At 47.2% G+C, this 24,021-nt stretch overlaps 1 protein-coding gene across 3 annotated transcripts in view; it reads right to left on the bottom strand.

The window, feature by feature from the left end:
• Positions 1-24,021, bottom strand: part of LOC106562413 (talin-2) — a 120,634-nt gene that overhangs the window by 10,422 nt on the left and 86,191 nt on the right. For all 3 annotated transcript variants that reach the window (XM_082957851.1, XM_082957852.1, XM_082957853.1), the window contains 18 exons: positions 21,706-21,825; positions 21,269-21,466; positions 20,040-20,179; positions 19,086-19,179; positions 18,674-18,763; positions 18,360-18,482; positions 17,632-17,775; positions 17,167-17,328; positions 16,934-17,074; positions 16,601-16,782; positions 16,147-16,279; positions 15,755-15,856; positions 15,418-15,588; positions 11,594-11,740; positions 8,394-8,495; positions 7,955-8,074; positions 7,569-7,715; positions 3,376-3,542 (listed from right to left, as the gene is read on the bottom strand). In XM_082957851.1, coding sequence (XP_082813977.1) covers positions 3,376-3,542; positions 7,569-7,715; positions 7,955-8,074; positions 8,394-8,495; positions 11,594-11,740; positions 15,418-15,588; positions 15,755-15,856; positions 16,147-16,279; positions 16,601-16,782; positions 16,934-17,074; positions 17,167-17,328; positions 17,632-17,775; positions 18,360-18,482; positions 18,674-18,763; positions 19,086-19,179; positions 20,040-20,179; positions 21,269-21,466; positions 21,706-21,825 — 2,483 coding nt within the window. The remainder of the gene's footprint in view (positions 1-3,375; positions 3,543-7,568; positions 7,716-7,954; positions 8,075-8,393; positions 8,496-11,593; positions 11,741-15,417; positions 15,589-15,754; positions 15,857-16,146; positions 16,280-16,600; positions 16,783-16,933; positions 17,075-17,166; positions 17,329-17,631; positions 17,776-18,359; positions 18,483-18,673; positions 18,764-19,085; positions 19,180-20,039; positions 20,180-21,268; positions 21,467-21,705; positions 21,826-24,021) is intronic.

The raw sequence follows: 24,021 nt of genomic DNA, 5'->3' as shown, positions 1-24,021 counted from the left end.
CTCCTCCTCCCAACAGTAGGGCCTGCTCTCTGCTCCTCCTCCCAACAGTAGGGCCTGCTCTCTGCTCCTCCTCCCAACAGTAGGGCCTGCTCTCTGCTCCTCCTCCCAACAGTAGGGCCTGCTCTGTTCCTTCTTCCAACAGTTGAAAGTGGAGTCCCAAGTTGAAACTGAACCTAAACTACACCTAAACTCATTTCACACACACACAACAGATGAAATATATGAAGTATGATGTGGAAAAGGGGTGAGCTGATGAGCGAGGGGAAGCGAAAGAAGCTTACTAATGTAATCACCAATTGTGAATGAAGAACAGGGAGGGCCATTCTATTGATCCATTCTAACCATCATCTCAAAAATGGTATGTTCCCTATATCAGTACAACAAATCCAACCAGCCTTATGAGACTACTCTGGCCTACTTGGAGGACGCTACACAGCGAGAGCGTAATTGTTGAACGGCTTTTAATCTTTGGGAAAATATCCACATCTCGCAGCAGGAACAAGTTTCAGAGAATGTGGTGATGAGGCTTATGGAACCTTACGTTAGCAAGGGGAGAACTGTCACCACGGACAATTTCTTCACTTCATTGGTGAACAAGTTGCTTGCAAAGAAAACAAGTATGGCAGGCACCATGAACAAACAGAGACGGGAGCACCCTTCCTCTGCGAAAAATCAGGCAACTGCACAGCCGTTGTACTCAACAACAGTGCTAAAGAATGACAAGACAACAAGACACAAGCAAGAGAAAACCAGATACTATTATGCACTACAACAAAACAAAGGTATGTCCAAGTGTGTCAAGCAAGTGAAAGTTAAGAAAATTGTGTCAACTGTTAGGACAAGGGATAATAGCTAAATGAAATCCAACTGATGAAGTATGAGCTGACAATAATTGTTTATTTTTGACTACTGTCATATTAACACATTCATTGTAATGTCATTATTGCTGTTGTGCCAAGTTTCACTATTTATCAAGACCACTTGGTGCCTATAATGATGTTCAGGCTACTGATGTTGTCATCATTTGACGGTGTGTCTTTTGACCCTACTTCTTGGTGGTTGGGGTATTTTCTTTTGTCTTTCTAAAAATAAGCTGTTGTTCCTACGCATATGCTTTCTGTTTCATAGTTGTAACAAAGCACTTCACAAAGAAAATGTATTGAAAACTAGAATTTTTGTGTTTGAGCATTACAGTAAAGGAAAATGCTACTGTGTAATTTGAAATAAAATACAAATCGGATTATCATGTTACCCAAGGCCTTCATAAACACAACCAAATTATCATTTTTGCTTTAACATGAAATATATTAATTACACTGTTAGAATGTTGCAGTCAAAATGACTGATCATTAGCTTGAAGGGGGGTCCATAGATGCCAAGCGGTTCTAGTGTTAAAAAGATGACATTCAACCTTCAGAGATTTCCATATCAAAGGTTGATCTTTGTCAGAGCATCTGCAGAGGCAGGGGTCAGGTAAGGTACAGTACGTCTGAAGTGTTTAATAGAAGTGTTTGGTCTGAAGTACTGAGCGACTTCCTCTCCTCCCAGTCTGAATGATTTGTAGTGTGACTCCAGTCCAGACACTTCCTCCTGCCTGATCACTAGGTTATACGTATTCCTGTCACTGAGTGCAGGGGCGGAGGTTGGCCTAAGGCGGCGGTTGGCCAAGTGTCTGCGGGTTTTCCCTCCACCTGTACTTGATTGATTAATTAAGGTCACTGATTAGTAAGGAACTCCCCTCACCTGGTTGTCTAGGTCTTAATTGAAAGGAAAAACCAAAAACGTGCAGACACTCAGACTCCGTGGAATGAGTTTGACACCCCTGAACTAAGGCCTGATTCCAGCTGTCTCTGTCACACACAACCTTGTGGGGGGGACACAATTCAGTCCCATTCAAAATCTTATTTTCCCTAACCCGTACTCAATGTAAATAGTCTGGGCGACCGTTTAGTTGGTCAGCAGTCTTATGGCTTGGGGGTAGAAGCTGTCAAGGAGCCTTTTGGTCCTAGACTTGGCGAACCGGAACCGCTTGCCGTGCGGTAGCAGAGAGAACAGTTCATGACTTGGTTGCCTGGAGTCTGACAATTCTTTGGGCCTTCCTCTGACACCGCCTAGTATATAGGTCCTGATGTCAGGAAGCTTGGCCACAGAGATGTACTGGGCCGTACGCACTACCCTCTGTAGCGCCTTCCGATCAGATGCCGAGCAGTTGCCATACAGTGATGCAACCGGTCAGGATGCAGCTGTAGAAATTTGAGAATCTGGGGACCCAAGCCAAATCTTTTCAGTCTCCTGAGGGGGAAAAGGTGTTGTCTTGCCCTCTTCACAACTGTCTTGGTGTGTTTGGTCCATGATAGTTTGTTGGTGATGTGGACACCAAGGAACTTGAAACTCTCGATCCGCTTCACTACAGCCCCATCAATGTTAATGGGGGCCTGTTCGGCCCACCTTTTCCTGTAGTCCACGGTCAGCTCCTCTGTCTTTTTCACATTGAGAGGTTGTTGTCCTGACACCACACTGCCAGGTCTCTAACCTCCTCCCTATAGGCTGTCTCATTGTTGTCGGTGATCAGGCCTACCACCGTTGTTTCATCAGCAAACGTAATGATGGTGTTGGAGTCGTGCTTGGCCATGCAGTCGTAGGTGAACAGGGAGTACAGGAGGACGCACCCCTGAGGGTCATCGTCAGGAAGTCCAGGATCCAGTTACAGAGGGAGGTGTTTAGTCCCACGGTCCTTAGCTTAGTGATGAACTTTGTGGGAACTATGGTGTTGAACGCTGAGCTGTAGTCAATGAACAGCATTCTCACATAGGTGTTCCTTTTGTCCAGGTGGGAAAGGGCAGTGTGGAGTGCAATTGAGATTGCGTCAACTGTGGATCTGTTGGGGCGGTATGCGAATTGGAGTGGGTCTACAGTTTCTGGCATGATGGTGTTGATGTGAGCTATGACCAGCCTTTCAAAGCACTTCATGGCTCCCAACGTGAGTGCTACGGGACGGTAGTCGTTTAGGCAGGTTACGTTCCACATATTGGGTACAGGGACTATGGTGGTCTGTTTGAAACATGTAGGTGTTACAGACTTGGCCAGGAAGAGGTTGAACATGTCAATGAAGACACTTGCCAGTTGGTCCGCACATGCTCTGAGTACAAGTCCTGGTAATCAATCTTTGTTCTGTATTGACGGTTCGTCTTACCCGAACCCAAAAACCTAACCCTAAAACTAACCCGAGCACTAACCCTTAATGTAATTCTAACCCTAACACTAATTCTAACTCTAAACCCCCTAGAAATAGCACTTGACCTTGTGGGGACTAACAAAATGGCCCCAGTTATTCACATTTTTGTTTCATTACTATTCTTGTAGGGACACACACACCTGTGGTCAGCGAAGGACTCGTCATTCTCTGCGTTGAGTGTGCCAGCGGAGGCGAACATGATGGTGGTGTCCAGGTCAGCGATGATGCCAGATACAGCACTGGCAGCTGTGATGCAGGCCTGAGTGCCCTTATTACCAGCCTGTAGGGCCGACAGCACCATCGACACCTGGGGAGACACACAGTCAAACTGCTCAGTTTGAGACATCCAGAGAGACACACGCAGAGACAACACACACTGAGGACTCCTGTAGGAGCCACAAACAAACAATCACAGATCACAGCCTCCATTGACACTGGGCTAGATCAGAGAAAGGAGTTGGTGTGACTGTCGGTGTGTTTCTCTTGTTGGTGTGTGATTGCTACAGGACTTGTGTTGCAGGAGGTGGTGGTTTTTGCAGTGTTTTATGGTTGTGCTCTTGTCTTCTTTTGTTTTCTTTCACTGCAGTGCTCTCACAGATGTATTGATGTGTTGGTCTAATGTCTATCCATATCAGATGCAGACCATAGGAACTAGAGAACCCGTCCAGTCAAAATGACAGCTACATGGCACGACGATTTCCTCTGCTACCTACTCAGCTGAGAGAACATTTGGCAAATCAGAGAGCGAGCGCCAGACAGAGAGCGCGGGCGAGCGAGCGCCAGAGCGCGGGCGAGCGAGCGCCAGAGAGCGTGAGCGAGCGAGCGAGCGAGAGCCAGACTGCGCGAGCGAGCGAGAGCCAGACAGAGCGAGCGAGCGAGCGAGAGCCAGACAGAGCGAGCGAGCGAGCGCCAGACAGAGCGAGCGAGCGAGCGCCAGACAGAGCGAGCGAGCGAGCGAGCGCCAGACAGAGCGAGCGAGCCAGCGCCAGACAGAGCGAGCGAGCCAGCGCCAGACAGAGCGAGCGAGCCAGCGCCAGACAGAGCGAGCGAGCCAGCGCCAGACAGAGCGAGCGAGCCAGCGCCAGAGCGAGCGCCAGACAGAGCGAGCGAGCGAGCCAGCGCCAGACAGAGCGGGCGCCAGACAGAGCGAGCGGGCGAGCCAGCGCCAGACAGAGCGAGCGGGCGAGCGAGCGCCAGACAGAGAGCGCGGGCGAGCGAGCGCCAGACAGAGAGCGCGGGCGAGCGAGCGAGCGCCAGACAGAGAGCGCGGGCGAGCGAGCGAGCGCCAGACAGAGAGCGCGGGCGAGCGAGCGAGCGCCAGACAGAGAGCGCGGGCGAGCGAGCGAGCGCCAGACAGAGAGCGCGGGCGAGCGAGCGAGCGCCAGACAGAGAGCGCGGGCGAGCGAGCGAGCGCCAGACAGAGAGCGCGGGCGAGCGAGCGAGCGCCAGACAGAGAGCGCGGGCGAGCGAGCGCCAGACAGAGCGCGGGCGAGCGAGCGCCAGACAGAGCGCGGGCGAGCGAGCGCCAGACAGAGCGCGGGCGAGCGAGCGCCAGACAGAGCGCGGGCGAGCGAGCGCCAGACAGAGCGCGGGCGAGCGAGCGCCAGACAGAGCGCGGGCGAGCGAGCGCCAGACAGAGCGCGGGCGAGCGAGCGCCAGACAGAGCGGGCGGGCGAGCGAGCGCCAGACAGAGAGCGCGGGCGAGCGAGCGCCAGACAGAGAGCGCGGGCGAGCGAGCGCCAGACAGAGAGCGCGGGCGAGCGAGCGCCAGACAGAGAGCGCGGGCGAGCGGGCGAGCGGGCGCCAGACAGAGCGGGCGAGCGGGCGCCAGACAGAGCGAGCGGGCGAGCGAGCGCCAGACAGAGAGCGCGGGCGAGCGAGCGCCAGACAGAGCGAGCGGGCGAGCGAGCGCCAGACAGAGCGAGCGGGCGAGCGAGCGCCAGACAGAGCGAGCGAGCGACCGGGCGCCAGACAGAGCGGGCGAGCGGGCGCCAGACAGAGCGGGCGAGCGGGCGCCAGACAGAGCGGGCGAGCGAGCGCCAGACAGAGCGGGCGAGCGAGCGCCAGACAGAGCGGGCGAGCGAGCGCCAGACAGAGCGAGGCGAGCGAGCGCCAGACAGAGCGAGCGGGCGAGCGAGCGCCAGACAGAGCGAGCGGGCGAGCGAGCGCCAGACAGAGCGAGCGGGCGAGCGAGCGCCAGACAGAGCGAGCGGGCGAGCGAGCGCCAGACAGAGCGAGCGGGCGAGCGAGCGCCAGACAGAGCGGGCGGGCGAGCGAGCGCCAGACAGAGCGGGCGGGCGAGCGAGCGCCAGACAGAGCGGGCGGGCGAGCGAGCGCCAGACAGAGCGGGCGGGCGAGCGAGCGCCAGACAGAGCGGGCGGGCGAGCGAGCGCCAGACAGAGCGGGCGGGCGGGCGAGCGCCAGACAGAGCGGGCGGGCGGGCGAGCGCCAGACAGAGCGGGCGGGCGGGCGAGCGCCAGACAGAGCGGGCGGGCGGGCGAGCGCCAGACAGAGCGGGCGGGCGGGCGAGCGCCAGACAGAGCGAGCGGGCGGGCGAGCGCCAGACAGAGCGGGCGGGCGAGCGAGCGCCAGACAGAGCGGGCGAGCGAGCGAGCGCCAGACAGAGCGGGCGGGCGAGCGAGCGCCAGACAGAGCGGGCGGGCGAGCGAGCGCCAGACAGAGCGGGCGGGCGAGCGAGCGCCAGACAGAGCGGGCGAGCGAGCGAGCGCCAGACAGAGCGGGCGGGCGAGCGAGCGCCAGACAGAGCGGGCGGGCGAGCGAGCGCCAGACAGAGCGGGCGGGCGAGCGAGCGCCAGACAGAGCGGGCGGGCGAGCGAGCGCCAGACAGAGCGGGCGGGCGAGCGAGCGCCAGACAGAGCGGGCGGGCGAGCGAGCGCCAGACAGAGCGGGCGAGCGAGCGAGCGCCAGACAGAGCGGGCGAGCGAGCGAGCGCCAGACAGAGCGGGCGAGCGAGCGCCAGACAGAGCGGGCGAGCGAGCGCCAGACAGAGCGAGCGCCAGACAGAGCGGGCGCCAGACAGTGAGACAGTGAGAGCGCGACAGACAGTGAGACAGTGAGAGCGCGACAGACAGCGCGACAGTGAGAGCGCGACAGACAGTCAGACAGTGAGAGAGAGCGCGACAGACAGTGAGACAGTGAGAGAGAGCGCGACAGACAGTGAGACAGTGAAAGCGCGACAGACAGTGAGACAGTGAAAGCGCGACAGACAGTGAGACAGTGAAAGCGCGACAGTGAGAGAGAGCGCGACAGACAGTGAGACAGTGAGAGCGCGACAGACAGTGAGACAGTGAGAGCGCGACAGACAGTGAGACAGTGAGAGCGCGACAGACAGTGAGACAGTGAGAGCGCGACAGACAGTGAGACAGTGAGAGCGCGACAGACAGTGAGACAGTGAGAGCGCGACAGACAGTGAGACAGTGAGAGCGCGACAGACAGTGAGACAGTGAGAGCGCGACAGACAGTGAGACAGTGAGAGCGCGACAGACAGTGAGACAGTGAGAGCGCGACAGACAGTGAGACAGTGAGAGCGCGACAGACAGTGAGACAGTGAGAGCGCGACAGACAGTGAGACAGTGAGAGCGCGACAGACAGTGAGACAGTGAGAGCGCGACAGACAGTGAGACAGTGAGAGCGCGACAGACAGTGAGACAGTGAGAGCGCGAGCGAGAGAGCGACAGACAGAGAGAGAGACAGACAGAGAGAATATCTGTCCATTTCCCTACATGGAAATTTAAAGCAGAGCCAATAAAATTCTACCACATTCACATAAAGACTTTAGCAATGTCCTTGGAAAAGCATTCCTTCCTAAAAGGATGATCTGTGATAACAGCATAAAAGCAGAATACATAAAAGCAGAATACAGAATACCTTTAACCGCTCTTTGTTTTACATGTTTCACTGCATTGATTTAGTGCCAGTGGAATACTTATCATGTATTATTAAACAGGATTGACTGGGCACCCTGGCTCTACCGGAGGCCTTAAAGTCAACTGTAATGGTGTTACACAAGTTCCTAAAGTACCACTAGACGTTCCTTTAAAAGTTGCAGTGGGGAACCTGTAGGCAGGCCAAGATTTTATGTAGTAGTTTTCAGGTTACATTTCTATTTCAATTCAAAAGATGAATCAACATTTGATTCAACAACCGAAAATTGTATTTATTTTCAAAGATGATTTTTCTTTTCATTACTCAAACTCCAAGTGACTTTTTGAATTGATGGGAGTTGAAAAGGAATTGACCCCACATCAGGTGTATGGTAAACCAGGTATGTGACACCTTATTGGGATGGAAGACCTCTCCAACAGTACAGTACCTTCTCTGTGACGGTGCGGGCACACTCTATGAGCTCTCTCTTGGTGTAACTGTCTGAGGGGGTGATCTGCAGCGCTCCAGCCTTCTGCACCAGGAAGATACAGCCGTGACCCAGCTCCTGGACACCAGCCTTGATCTGGAAACCAATCTGGAGGGAGACAGAACCAGCAAAGAAGACACCAATCAACCCAAGACATAACTTAATGCTAACCTAATAAGGTGACAAAATAAAGATTTCTTTGAATACTCTCTGGTTGTACATTTGAATCCAGGTTATCTGGTACCATGTTTGTTGAGTAGAAAGCAGATTAGAGTGACGTAGTAGTCAAATTGGGACAATAGAGATGGGTGGATAGATGGATGGGATTGACTGTAGTGGTTGGATACCTCCTGGGGTTCTGCAGTGTGCGCGGCCAGACGTCCCTGCAGGGCCAGCTGGCTGTAGTCTGTGGTCACCCGAGAGGCCAGACCCCCCAGCTCCTCTGGACACGTCACAGACTTGGTCATCTAGAAGACAGAGAGACCAGTCAACATTAACACAAGACTTCCTGAATCCTTGAAAGGAATAGAGAAAACTATTCAACACAGATCCTGCTGGAGGAAGTTTGTGGATGACTTGTGGTCCACAGGAAGACAAAGGGGTTAAGTCCTGAAACAAGACGTTTGGATAATTCTTTCAAAGAATGTTGGCTATGTTACCGCAAAGCACTTTGTGACAAATGTTGTCGTAAAGAGGGCTTTATAAATACAATTACATTGATTGATCGCTCTAGAGATAAATTGTTAAACAAAAATAAATAGGTATTTTCATCGGAATCTAATTTACCATTTCCTGGGCGGTGACCGCAATGGCCTTGGAGTATTTCACCATGGTAGTCTGGTAGTCTACAAACGATCCTTCTGGTTCAGGAGAGGTCCCCTCGTCCAGCTGAGGAGAGGAAACAAACATAGAAAACCCTTACTCAACCAAAAATAAACCCTCATTCAAACAATAAAAAATAATAACATCCTAAACCCCCCAAAAAAAAAAAAAAAAAATCAACCCTTTTTCAACCAAACATACAAAACCTTATTCTAACTAAAAACCAGACCTTATTCAACCAAACAAAATCCTTAAGCCAAACATACAACCCTTATTCAACATGCATTATCAAATCCCTTGGCCCAGTGATCTGTTTTAACATACTTCCTTACTAACGTCTTCCTGGCAAAGTATCCACCTTCATAATATCATAATGAATATGCACTAGAGGTCGACCGATTAATCGGAATGGCCGATTAATTAGGGCTGATTTCAAGTTTTCATAACAAAGGGGAAATCGGTATTTTTGGATGCCGATTTGGCCGATTTTTTTATTTTTAGACCTTTATTTAACTAGGCAAGTCAGTTAAGAACACATTCTTATTTTCAATGACGGCCTAGGAACGGTGGGTTAACTGCCTTGTTCAGGGGCAGAACGACAGATGTTTACCTTGTCAGCTCGGGGATTCAACCTTGCAACCTTACAGTTAACTAGTCCAACGCTCTAACCACCTGCTTTACATTGCACTCCACGAGGAGCCTGCCTGTTACGCAAATGCAGTAAGAAGCCAAGGTAAGTTGCAAGCTAGCATTAAACTTATCTTATAAAAAAACAATCAATCAATCATAATCACTAGTTAACTACACATGGTTGATGATATTACTAGTCTATCTAGCCTGTCCTGCGTTGCATATAATCGCTTAGGTACACGTTGCTCCAACCATAAACATCAATGCCTTTCTTAAAATCAATACACAAGTATATATTTTTAAACCTGCATATTTAGTTAATATTGCCCGCTAACATGAATTCCTTTTAACTAGGGAAAAGGTGTCACTTCTCTTGCAAACAGAGTCAGGGTATATGCAGCAGTTTGGGCCGCCTGGCTCGTTGCGAACTGTGAAGACAATTTCTTCCTAACAAAGACAGCCGACTTCGCCAAACGGGGAATGATTTAACAAAAGCGCATATGCGAAAAAAAGCACAATCATTGCACGACTGTACCTAACCATAAACATCAACGCATTTCTTAAAATCAATACACAGAAGTATATATTTTTAAACCTGCATATTTAGCTAAAAGAAATCCATGTTAGCTGGCAATATTAACCAGGTGAAATTGTGTCATTTTGCGTTCATTGCATGCAGAGTCAGGGTATATGCAACAGTTTGGGCCGCCTGGCTCGTTGTGAACTAATTTGCCAGAATTTTACGTAATTATGACATAAAATTGAAGGTTGTGCAATGTAACAGGAATATTTAGACTTGGGGATGCCACCCGTTAGATAAAATACGGAACGGTTCCGTATTTCACTGACAGGAAAAACGTTTTGTTTTCGAGATGACAGTTTCCGGATTCGACCATATTAATGACCTAAGGCTCCTATTTCTGTGTGTTATTATGTTATAATTAAGTCTATGATTTGATAGAGCAGTCTGACTGAGCGATGGTAGGCACCAGCAGGCTCGTAAGCATTCATTCAAAATAGCACTTTTGTCTATTTTGCCAGCAGCTCTTCGCAATGCATTGCGCTGTTTATGACTTCAAGCCTGTCAACTCCCAAGATTAGGCTGGTGTAACCGATGTAAAATGGCTAGCTAGTTAGCCGGGTGCTCGCTAATAGCGTTTCAAACGTCACTCGCTCTGAGACTTGGTGTAGTTGTTTCCCCTTGCTCTACATGGGTAACGCTGCTTCGAGGGTGGCTTTTGTCGATGTGTTCCTGGTTCGAGCCCAGGTAGGAGCGAGGAGAGGGACGGAAGCTATACTGTTACGCTGGCAATACTAAAGTGCCTATAAGAACATCTAATAGTCAAAGGTATATAAAATACAAATCGTATAGAGAGAAATAGTCCTATAATATCTACAACCTAAAACTTCTTGCCTGGGAATATTGAAGACTCATGTTAAAAGGAACCACCAGCTTTCATATGTTCTCATGTTCTGAGCAAGGCACTTAAATGTTAGCTTTCTTACATGGCACATATTGCACTTTTACTTTCTTCTCCAACACTTTGTTTTAGCATTATTTAAACCAAAGTGAACATGTTTCATTATTTATTTGAGGCTAAATTGATTTTATTGATCTATTATATTAAGTTAAAATAAGTGTTCATTCAGTATTGTTGTAATTGTCATTATTACAAATAAAAAAACTAAAATCGGCCGATTAATCGGTATCGTCTTTTTTCGGCCCCCAATATATCGGTATCGGCGGTGAAAAATCATAATCGGTCGACCTCTAATATGCACATTAGCTCATTCCAATCCATCATTAGCCTATCAGTCTGTAAATATACTGTCACTTATTAGACACCCGTCATTACGATGTCAGACACTTTACCACAACTCAGAGTAAGACACAAATGGTTCCCAAATGGATGCTTCTGGCACGCTGGCTGGAATGTGTACTGACGATAATAGTGATAGACTGGTATCCACTATGTTAAATCCTGTAATTCACCTCCACAACAAATGCAGATTAAAGAACGCTGTTATCTCAGCAAATTATCTCAACAGATTATCTCCATTTATTCAAGTCAGACACATTCACACAGAGTTCATAGGAATGTACATTAATGATTTATGACATAAACCACAGCATAGATGCAGATCAAATTGGAGACAAAACACAGCACGTCAGATTCTAAAGCTTGCCCAGACCACTTGTTGAGAGAGAGATGCAACAAGCTGTTTCAACATTCGAGGCTTCTTCTTCCTACACAGCCAAAGATATTGATTCTTTACAAAGCAACTGATAACCATAATGACAAAAGCACTCTCTATCCCTCTCATTGCCAGTCTTACGACAGTATGTTGACATGGAGCGGTGTTGCTGCATCTTCCACTCAGCCTGCCCATGGCCTCAATGGAATCCACCATGCCCCCCCACACCCCACTCATCCTGCCCCCCGTCACCCCCACTCAGCCTGCCCATGGCCTCAATGGAATCCACCTTGCCCCCCACACCCCACTCATCCTGCCCCCCTGTCAGCCCCACTCACCCTGCCCATGGCCTCAGCGATGGAGTCCACCATGGCGCCCACCATACCCCCTTCGCTGGCTGCCTCGTTCAGGGTCACCATGATGTCATCCACGGCCTCCCTCATCAGCTGAGCAGCCTCCGCTATGGCATCATGGGTATGGGACGCCTTCATACAGACAGAGATACATACAGTTGAAGTCTGAAGTTTACATACACTTATGTTGGAGTCATTAAAACCTGTTGGGGCTCGGGGGCAGTATTGAGACATTTTGAAAAAAATATGTGCCCATTTTTAACTGCCTCCTACACCAACTCAGAAGCTAGGATATGCATATTATTAACACATTCGGATAGAAAACACTCTGAATTTTCTAAAACAGTTTGAATGGTGTCTGTAAGTATAACAAAACTCATATTGCAGGCAAAAACCTGTGAAAAATAGATCCAAAAAAAATGTGAATTTTGTGACTGTACTATTTAGTGTCATTGTTTTATAGATACCATAGTGAGAAAGGATTCATTTCGCAACACCTACGGCTTCCACTAGATGTCAACGATCTTTATAAAGTTGTTTGAAGCGTCTATGATAAACAGAGAGCAAATTAGAATCCAAGGAAGTTGACATGTCATCACTTCATTTTTTTGCGCCTGCGCATAAATCTGAGAAACATGAGTTTTGTCTTCATTGTTTATCTAGACATAGGATAGGTTGTGTGAAAATATTACTGATGTTTAACGTTAAAAATGGACCAAAAGATGAATGCTAAACAACATTTGACATGTTTGAACGAACATAAATAGATTATTTACTAGTTTTTTTTAGCTTTTCGGCGTGATTTTACAGTCCCCCCACCACGTTTTGTGGGAGCATAATGAACGCTAAGTACTTGGTGTTATTTGGACATAAATTATGAACTTTGTCAAAAGAAACCACATTTGTTCCGGACCTGGGATGCCTTCCGGACCTGGGATGCCTGCCTTCTGATGGAGATAATCAAAGGTAAGGGGATATTTACAATGTTATTATCGATTTTAGATGATGCTAACTGTATAGCATAGCCTGTTGTTCTTAGCATAGCACCCCGTTTATTGCAAAATGTGATTTCCCAGTAAAGTTATTTTGAGATCTGGCCATTCGGTAGCAATTACGAGATGATAATATATTATTCTTTGAATGACAATATTATAATTTACCAATGTTTTCGAATAGTAATTTTGTTATGTTCACCGGAAGCATTTCAGAGAAGAAAAAAATCGGAATTTCACGCTACTGTAAAATGCTGTTTTTGGATATAAATATGAACTTGATGGAACAAAAAATGCATGTATTGTATAACATAATGTCCTAGGAGTGTCATCTGATGGAGATTGACAAAAGTTAGTGCATAATTCAAGCTGGTTTCTGCTTTTGGTGACGCCTGACCTTGAATTGAAAATGGATGTTTGTACTTTTGTGGCTATGTACTGTCCTAACATAATCTAACTTTATGCTTTTGCCGTAAAGCCTCTTTGAAAATCGAACAATGTGGTTAGATTAAGGAGATGTTTATCATTTAAATTGTGTAAAATAGTTGATTGTTTGAGAAATTGAAATTATTAGATTTTTGATGTTTTGAATTTCCAGCCTTGTTAGCAATCCCGGCTCGGGGTTCATTGCTAACCTGTAGCCCCAACAGGTTAAAATTAGTTTATAAACCACTCCACAAATTTCTTGCCAAAACTATAGTTTGTTAACAAGTCGGTTAGGACATTTACCTTGTGCATGACAAGTAATTTTTCCAACAATGTTTTACAGACAGATTATTTCACTTATAATTCACTGTATCACAATTCCAGTGGGTCAGAAGTTAACATACACTAAGTTGACTGTGCCTTTAAACAGCATGGAAAATTCCAGAAAATGATGTCATTGCTTTAGAAGCTTGATAGGCTAATTGACATTATTTGAGTCAATTGGCGGTGTCCCTGTGGATGTATTTCAAGGCCTACCTTCAAACTCAGTGCCTCTTTGCTTGACATCATGGGAAAATCAAAAGAAATCAGCCAAGATCTCTGAATTAAAAAAAAAAAATGTTTGACCTCCACAAGTCTGGTTCATCCTTGGGAGCAATTTCCAAACGCCTGAAGGTACCACGTTCATCTGTACAAACAATAGTACGCAAGTATAAACACCATGGGACCACGCAGGAAGGAGATGCGTTCTGTCTCCTAAAGATGAACGTACATCAGTGTGAAAAGTGCAAATCAATCCCAGAACAACAGCAAAGGACCATGTGAAGATGCTGGAGGAAACAGGTACAAAAGTATCTATATCCACAGTATAATGTGTCCTATATCAACATGACCTGAAAGGCCGCTCAGCAAGGAAGAAGCCACTGCTCCAAAACCGCCATAAAAAAGCCAGACTACGGTTTGCAACTGCACATAGTGACAAAGATTGTACTTTTTGGAGAAATATCCTCTGGTCTGATGAATATAACTGTTTGCCATAATGACCATCGTTATGTTTGGAGGAAAAAGGGCGTGGCTTGCAAGCCAAAGAACACCATCCCAACCGTGAAGCACGAGGGTGGCAGAATCATGTTGTTGGGGTGCTTTGCTGCAGGAGGGACTGGTGCACTTCACAAAATAGATGGCATCATGAGGGAGGAAAATTAGGTGGATATATTGAAGCAACATCTCAAGACATCAGTCAGGAAGTTAAAGCTTGGTCGCAAATGGGTCTTCCAAGTGGACAATGACCCCAAGCATACTTTCAAAGTTGTGGCAAAATGGCTTAAGGACAACAAAGTCAAGGTATTGGAGTGGCCATCACAAAGCCCTGACCTCAATCACATAGAAAATTTGTGGACAGAACTGAAAAAGCGTGTGTGAGCAAGGAGGCTTACAAACCTGACTCAGTTACACCAGCTCTGTCAGGAGGAATGGGCCAAAATTCACCCAACTTATTGTGGGAAGCTTGTGGAAGGCTACCCGAAATGTTTGACCCAAGTTAAACAATTTAAAGGCAACGCTACCAAATACTAATTGAGTGTATGTAAACTTTTGACCCACTGTGAATGTGATGAAAGAAACAAAAGCTGAAATAAATCATTCTCTTCTATTATTCTGACATTTCACATTCTTAAAATAAAGTGGTGATCCTAACTGACCTAAGACAGGGAAGTTTTACGAGGATTAAATGTGAGGAATTGTGAAAAACTGAGTTTAAATGTATTTGGCTAAGGTGTATGTAAACTTCCGACTTCAACTGTATATGTTAGACTAGTAGTCTCTTCACTTCCTAAGTTAAACTTAGAAAAGTGCATCTATTAGTTATTGTTCAAACAACATACGTATTAGTTATTAGCAACTGTATAGGTTATATTGCATAATCCATAAAGATGAGGTGGAGTTTCCCCTTTGTGTTATAAAGCACTTTGAGTGATTTATAAATCCAATCAATTAAAGTTGCTGTAAAGTGCAATGATGGTAGGCTTTAGATAGTGTTTATCAAAAACTCAAAGTCCTGTTAAACTGTGAAGGGTAGGCCATATATCCACATACCCGTATGGATTTTTACAATACGGTCTATGACGATATGCTGATACAGTGCTAATAAATGGAAAATTGGATTACTTCACTGTCAGTTTTGTCCTAGTTGAGTATAAAACAAATATAAAGGAAAAAGCCCATTAAAAACACTTATAATTCATTTTTGCCATCCCAGGGGCATGCACTACTCATAAAACAGGTTTAGAACTTCTATTATTCAGATACTTCAAAATACCATCATATACTGTCATAAATTAGAAAAATATCTTGACATCATATTTTGGCCCTATCACCCATATTTTTCCATACCTTGGGGTTTCCTCCTCCCTCCTTGGCTGCGTAGATCATCTGCAGGGCGGACTCTGCCAGGGTCTTAGTCTGGTCCAGGAAGGCCATCTGCTGCTGGTGGACCTGCAGCTTGGACGCCACGCCCACCGACGCCCTGATCAGAGGCTCATAGTAGCCCGCCAGCTGGGTCACCTGGGAAGGAAAGGGGTCAAGGGTCAGAGGTTAATGTGTCAGACTGATTATTGTTGCGTTCCAGATGGTCATAAAATGTTAAAAACCTGGAGCGCAGCTATTGACTGCACCTGACAGGTGATATAGACCTAGTACTGGTAACAGTGATGATGCTGCAACTAGTTACCTTGTGTCCTAGTTGGGCAGCTTCCCCTCTGGCGGCTGTAGATATTGGGTCGATCAGGTATCCAATCTCTTGCACTGTGGACGTCAGCTGCTCTTGCAAGGCCTGATGGGATTGATCAGAGTAAAATAATATCAACATTGGTCATTATGCAAGGCATGTTGTGGTTCTGTGGCAATTCTGACGCTCCCTGTCCAAACTGCTTTTAACTTCATTCAAATGGAAGTTGGTCTCAACTAGCAGTAGCCCTGATCAAAGATCTGTAGCCCACTAACGGACAGAGAGATTGAGAGAGATGGGTAAAGGGAGAGAAGGATGAATAGAGAGAGAATGAGAGGGAGGGGGGGTTGCCTGTGGGTCAGCAGAGCGTGTAGCATCTCATTAACGATCATTACCTCCAGTGAGATGTCATCCCTGCTGGCCAGGTTCTGGCTGACTGCGGCTAGCGAGGCCTGCTCAATGTTCCGGATACATCTGTTGATGTTATCTATGGAGTAGTCACACTCCCTCTGGCCTGGAGCCTTGTCCCTGAGAGGCGGAGAGAGAGAAAGAGAGAGGGTAGAGAGGGAAAGAGGATGAAATAAATAAAAAGAGCATGTTTATTTATCTATGTCAGCTGGCAGGCATCCAACAGGATCAGAGAGATCTGGAGAGATGTTGAATTCTAACAAACCATCAGTAAGCCGATCAACAGCCTTGAGCCAAATCAGCCAATCAGAGATCAAGGATGTACATTATGGTCTTGTCCAACCTCTGAAGGTTATTATAACTGCTTATCATAACTTAATGAGTTATAACAGCTGTCCATGTCCAGGCCAGTAAGATGTGCAGTGCTGTCACTGTGCCAACCTGATGGCCGTGATGAGACCTTTGATGGAGTCGGACACAGTCCGAGAGTGGCCAGCCAGGACCGACCAGGTGGGTGGGTCTTTGGGGTTAATAACCAGTGAACGTGCAGTCTTCAACAGGTGGGTGGAGCTGTCCAGCATGGCGCGAGCTGATTGGAGGATGGGCTCCTGAGCGGCAGAGCCCTGCACATAACGAAAGAAAGATGAACATCTCCATGACAACCATGAAAATTAAAATGTTTAACGTAAATGTTTTCTACACCCACAATGTCATTGCAGTTTGTCTCACAGAGTTCAAAGGAGCACCATGTTTAGAAATGGTCAGAAGTCGTACCTCATTGCTGATCTGAGCAGGGACGCTGGCGAACTCTGGATTAGACGCAAACGCTGTGAGGTTCTCAACAGCCTCTATGAGTGGAGCTGTGGCCACCAGACACGTGTTCCTATTCTCCTGAGAGAAATCACCATCCAGAGCCTCGAGAGAGGAAATGGAGAAACACAGGTCAATATACACATAATGGGCCAGTCTATCAGTTCAAAAACCCTCATTGGAGTCTGCAGTCTTACCTTTATAGTTTTGACCAGGTTGGCTGTGCTGTTGGCCACCTCCTTGGCCGACTGGACAAAGTGTCTCTTGGCTGTGGGGTTGGCTGTCTTGGAGGAGGCCAGGCGACAGGCGTTGCAAAGAGCTGACGTGTGCTTCGCTACGATGGTGGCAGACGACAGCACCTGAAAACAGCCACCATACCAGTCTCAGAAAGCCATACCCTAAATGGAAACATTGGTACGTGGTGGGAGGCAACCCGGACGTCTAGACAGATGAACCATAACACGTCAGATGAAGGACAACAACAAACAAATCAGCAGCTCGGGATTATTCTAAAGTAGATGACAAGAGATAAACATGACAAAGGGAACAGCTGATGGCTCATAAACATCTCATTTCAATAGAGACTCTTCAAATCAACCCAAGGTGACTAGTTAGTAAACAAATAAAACCAAACAAACCTGTGTTATTATGTCCCAACTGACCTGTGAGGGGCTGCTGTCCGGATCCACCAGGTTCTGACAGGCCATCTGGATCGCCTGATTGGCTCGTGCAAACTGGATGGCGTCGACCAACCCCTGATGCCCTGCCTGACTGTTGGGGTCAGACACGCCCACCAGGTAGGAGGCCTGAGGAGAGGAGACAGTAGGAGAGACATCAGCATACTGTAGAGGAGAGGGGACAGGAGGAGAGACATCAGCATACTGTAGAGGAGAGGGGACAGGAGGAGAGACATCAGCATACTGTAGAGGAGAGGGGACAGGAGGAGAGACATCAGCATACTGTAGAGGAGAGGGGACAGGAGGAGAGACATCAGCATACTGTAGAGGAGAGGGGACAGGAGGAGAGACATCAGCATACTGTAGAGGAGAGGGGACAGTAGGAGAGACATCAGCATACTGTAGAACCAGACGTGGGTCTCATAGTAGCAGAAAACAGCTAGGCTACAATGTTAGCAGCTTAAATAGCAGCTTTTTACTGAACACAGCATCTGGTCTACACACAGATGGACAGAGCCTACTCATGTGTGGTATATTGATGTAGTAAGGGAAAACCCAGAAATGGACAGTAGTGGAAAAACAGAAGTCCACACTACTCTCTTTCTACACTAGCACAACACTCCCCAGCTCAAGCAGAACACACACAGGGTGCTCACATATTCACACAGTATGTCTGGTAGGTCCAGAGCAGGTACTCCGTAGCATGTCCTCACCTGTCCTGCAGCCTCAGTGAGCCCACACAGGGCCTTGGAGGCCAGTCCCACACAGCCCCCAAACGCTGGCACATCCCCGGTTTTACAGTTCTGAGAAATGCCAGCCATGGACTCTCCCAGGACCTGAAAGAACAGGGGGAACAGAGGAAAAGAGCAGAAGGGAGGGATTAAGCTGTAGCATTCCTCAGCCAGGCAGGTCACCGCTCTCTCTCTGCTCTCCCTCCCATCTCTCCATCTCTACTCGTTTCCATCTGTCTGGAGGTTGTGGTTATGCTTGCTCTTTCAGCAGCGCTCAGGGTCGTGGTCCTCCCTACCTTGGAGTTCTCCATGACGCTCTCGATGCAGTCGAAGTAGGAGAGGTTGCTGACTGGCTCGTTGGGGTTGGCTAGCATTCCTTTCACCGCCTGAGAGGAGAGGGAAAACATCTCTTAACATCTAGAAGGGGACTTGCTAATGTAACTTAAACCAAATAAACCCATTATAGATACAACTTAAATGAGCTACATGAAAACATTCTCCTAGAGCACTCCCATAAACTATACATTTAACATAACCCACTTTAATGATGCTACTATCCAATCTCTCATAACAAAGGCTGCTACAGATGACACTGCTTTGACTAACACCATTACTGCTCCAACTAACACTCCTGCTACCACCACTATGACTGCAGCTGTTATCAGTAAAGCTAATGTTATTGATGTAAGCTATTGATGTTGATGGTACCTCCAGCTCTCGTAGGGCATTGTCACACTCCTTCTGTCCCGGTGCCTGCTGTGTGGCCAGTGTGATTAGCTGGTTAATGCTCTCTGTCACTGCTCTGAAACACAGGATGGGATGGAGAGGAGTGAGAGGGGGGGAGCCCAAGAGAGAGTGAGAGGGGGGGAGCCCAAGAGAGAGAGAGAGAGAGAGAGGGGGGGAGCCAAGAGAGAGAGAGAGAGGAGGGGGGGGGCCGAGAGCCCAGAGAGAGAGAGAGAGAGAGAGAGAGCCTGAGAGAGAGAGAGAGAGAGAGAGAGAGCCTGAGAGAGAGAGAGAGAGAGAGAGCCTGAGAGAGAGAGAGAGAGCGAGAGAGCCAGAGAGAGAGAGAGAGAGAGAGACCGAGAGAGAAACCGAGAGAGAGTGCGAGAGAAGTTCAAAATGAGAGGCACTTAGACCAGCGTTCAGCTCCATTACACAAACACAAGGTCCCAGGCTCCATTGGTTCCAAATCTAATATCGTGCTCTGGGTCCCTCTGGTCTCTCCCCTCCTCCTCTCTCTCTCTCTCTCTCTCTCTTTTTTTTCAGTAGAATTCCAGCAGGCCAGTCAGACATTTCAGTCACACACCTCCCTCTTAACCTTCCAATTACCAGACAGGAAATTAACAGCCTCCACAAGCCTGAAGGGAGACAGCACGTCATCTACCACCTAGGAGGACATTTCTGCTGTGAAGTGGAGCTACACTGGAGGTGTGAGATTGAGAAGTGCATGTGTGTCACATCAAAAGCCTTGTCCCTTCCTAAGGCACAGTGAAACCTCCCATTGCTTTGGCCCTGGCATAAGCGTATTGTAACACATTGCAAAAGTTGAAAGAACTGTGGGTGGAAAATCGCCTGTTCTAAATCAAACATGACATGATAAATAACCAATCAACAGGTATGGTATTGTGAGAGCCCACATAGAGGGTAGTGTATGGTAGGTACCTTGCAGCAGCAGCCAGAAGGTTCTTGGCGTTAGCCGCCCCAGGGTCTACAGACAGAGACTTGGCTGCCAGGAGCAGCTTGCTGGAAGCCATGGAGATGTTCTTCAGGTTACCTATCACCTGGATCTGCTCATCTTTCCTCTACAACATCCACAGCAGAATCACCAGTTATTACAAGTCATAAACACTAGTTGTAAATCAATCATATACAAAAGTCATACAGAAAGGGCATGAAATGTTGTTAGTCATTTAGAGTCTAAATGAACCCAAATCTGCCTAGTAACTGATCCCCTCAGAGCGATGACATGGCTATATAGTGCTAATCAACGCTGAACATAACCTTTATTTAACTAGGTAAGCAAGTTAAGAACAAATTCTTATTTACAATGACGGCCTAAAATGGCCAAACCCGGACGACGCTGGGCCAATTGTGCGCCGCCCTATGGGACTCCCAATCCCGGCCGGTTGTGATACAGCCTGGAATCGAACCAGGGTCTGTAGTGACGCTTCTAGCACTGAGATGCAGTGTCTTAGACCGCTGCACCAGTCGGGAGCCCTGTGCAACTGACTATCCCTGGTCCTCCTATCCATCAGTTAGATGAATAGGAGAATGGTGCCTGGGCTGTTTTCTAGCTGCACCATGCTGAACATGTCTATTGTTCCCCTCAGACTCTATGGTTCCAACTCTGCTGCTGGCAGTTCCTGCAGTCACCTGGGTCTGATTTGGTAATCAGTGTCATGCCACTAAGATTTCCTCCTTCCTTCTCAGCAAGGCAGCCCGGAAAAGACCTTCAACTGTCATCTTATTTAGACTAAATTTAACAGACCTCCGCTCTGAGGCAATTCAATTAAATATTCCGTATCTATAAGGAAAGTTAACCAACAAATAGATTGACTGATGGTTGGCCAAGCTATGTCTTTTGAGGCCAATTGGTCAACTTTTCCTCCTCTATTTTCCATCATATCAGCTTTGATAAATTATACAGTTGAGTCTTATATCCAAAAGGTGATGAAGAGGCTTACGTAAATAAATTAGTCACACTAAAACAGTCAAATCCAGTATGGTGCCTCGTTTGTGTTCATTAGGCACAAAACAAAACTGCGTGGAACGGGGAGGCACTATGTGAACTTGGCAATAAGAAATGTTCATTTTGGTTTCCATTGCTATGGTATGCCCTAACGAACACGTTCCAGGTTTAGTACCACACAGACAGACCACTCTGACTGCACCTGAGTGTGCCCAGCCATCTCAATGCCGGCGTCCAAGAACTCATCAAAGTCTTCGCTGAACTTCCCAGATGCGTCTGCGAGCTGGGTGCTGGAGCCGCGGGAGGCATGGACCACGTCTCCTGCTGATTGGTTCAGATCTGCTGCGGTCTGGTTCAGCTCGCTCTGGGCCTCCTGGAACGACCTGGTGGATGGAGGGAGCTACAGAGAGAGAGAGAGAAAGATAAAGAAAAACGGAGAGAGACAAAGACAGCCATAGCGAGTCAGTGTTCAGGTTGTGGTGCAATAAATGTAAGTTTGGTTTAAAAACATTAGATAAGTGTTTGACCTAGCGGCAGTTTTAAATCAATAAACGGGTGATTAACTCCGGGGTAATCAGTGGCTTTACGTGAATGTTTTTTCAATAAAGTAACCTTTACTTAAGGAAGAGTAGAACTTACCGTTTCTCCCAGCAGTTTCTTGCTGGCCTCTCCAATGCTCCTGAGGGCCATGTCCACATCCTTCTGGCCAGGCAGGCAGTTGACACAGTTATTCAGAGAGTGGGACACAGCCTTGGCCACCTGAAGCAGAGAGAACAGGTGTGTGTGAGCACAGGTGTGCGTGTGTGTGTTTGTGAGCGTGCCTGCGTGTGTGTCAAGTGTGATCATTCATGCGTGAACGAAGGCGTTTTCCACAGTAGTGATGTTGTTGAGCTGCAATCACAATCTTAAAATGCTAATGAGCCAAGAAGCATAGCGGAGTAATTGATGTTCCTAATTTGCACTTCTGTTTCCAACAGAACATATGCCAACCAATATGTCTGTGTCCCTGTGGGGCCTAGCAACAGAACCCGAGTCGTGCTGCTGAAAGGATTACTGAATGCACAACTAGGACTACCTGAAAAGATAAAGAGACACAATTGAAGCCTTTTATTTGGTAAGATTTGAAAGAGATCATCATCCAAAGAGGAATTCAAGGACTTTCATTGGATTCCATTCAAAACCAAAGGGATCTTCGACACCATGTAAAATGGGTCCTATTTGCAAAGGAACAGAACAAACACCACAATACTATGTCCAGTCTGCCCCTTTATCTGCAGTAGCATCTATAGATGCATCATTTATTCATCTGGTGAGAAGGTTATATGGGGAGGACCAGGCATTAATAATTGATATGTGCTTAAAGCTGTGAATCTCCTGCTACAGCAGGCGGAGGATGAACACCTCACTGTGTTTGACAGGTGACCAGTGTTATGTTCAGCTGGGCTGATAAAATGTCAACTATTATTTGTCTATGAAAAGTTAATTATTTTATTATTCACAACCAGGTACTGTAGTTGTGAAAAGTGATCTGTGGAAGCTCTACAATAAAAATAGTTGCCTCTCACTTGACCTTCACTGTAACACAAGCCAAGACTTTCTGAATAAAAGTGGTGATATTAAAGCTCTAGTAGCCCTTTGGTTGTCTAAGAGCACCAATCACAGTCCACTCCATTCAGACAGAGGACAATTATACTGAACAGATGGAAAATATGGACGTTTGCATAGCCATATACAGCTGAAGTCGGAAGTTTACATACACCTTAGCCAAATACATTTAACCTCAGTTTTTCACAATTCCTGACATTTAATCCTAGTAAAAATTCCCTGTCTTAGGTCAGTTAGGATCACCACTTTATTTTAAGAATGTGAAATGTCAGAATAATAGTAGAGAGAATGATTTATTTCAGCTTTAATTTCTTTCATCACATTCCCAGTGGGTCAGAAGTTTACATACACTCAATTAATATTTGGAAGCATTGCCTTCAAATTGTTTAACTTGGGTCAAATGTGTCAGGTAGCCTTCCACAAGCTTACCACAATAAGTTGGGTGAATTTTGGCCCATTCCTCCTGACAGAGCTGGTGTAACTGAGTCAGGTTTGTAGGCCTCCTTGCTCGCACACGCTTTTTCCGTTCTGTCCACAAATGTTCTATAGGATTGAGGTCAGGGCTTTTTGATGGCCACTCCAATACCTTGACTTTGTTGTCCTTAAGTCATTTTGCCACAACTTTGAAAGTATGCTTGGGGTCATTGTCCACTTGGAAGACCCATTTGCGACCAAGCTTTAACTTCCTGACTGATGTCTTGAGATGTTGCTTCAGTATATCCACATCATTTTCCTCCCTCGTGATGCCATCTATTTTGTGAAGTGCACCAGTCCACCCTGCAGCAAAGCACCCCCACAACATGATGCTGCCACCCCCGTGCTTCACGGTTGGGATGGTATTCTTCGGCTTGCAAGCCTCCCCCTTTTTCCTCCAAACATAACGGTGGTCATTATGGCCAAACAGTTCTGTTTTTGTTTCATCAGACCAGAGGACATTTCTCCAAAAAGTACGATCTCTGTCCCCATGTGCAGTTGCAAACCGTAGTCTGGCTCTTTTATGGTGGTTTTGGAGCAGTGGCTTCTTCCTTGCTGAGTAGCCTTTCAGGTTATGTTGATATAGGACTCGTTTTACTGTGGATATAGATACTTTTGTACCCGTTTCCTCCAGCATCTTGACATGGTCCTTTGCTGTTGTTCTGGGATTGATTTGCACTTTTTGCACCAACGTACGTTCATCTCTAAGAGACAGAACGCATCTCCTTCTTGAGCGGTATGGCGGCTGCGTGGTCCCCATGGTGTTTATAATTGTGTACTATTGTTTGTACAGATGAACTTGCTACCTTCAGGTGTTTGGAAATTGTTCCCAAGGATGAACTGGAATCGTGGAGGTCGACAATTTTTTTTCTGAGG

This window comes from Salmo salar, chromosome 11, assembly GCF_965601325.2.
Source record: "Salmo salar chromosome 11, fSalSal1, whole genome shotgun sequence".
Taxonomy (NCBI): Eukaryota; Metazoa; Chordata; class Actinopteri; order Salmoniformes; family Salmonidae; genus Salmo; species Salmo salar.
Note: the sequence above shows the minus strand (reverse complement) of the source record. Positions and strands in the feature narration are given on the sequence as shown.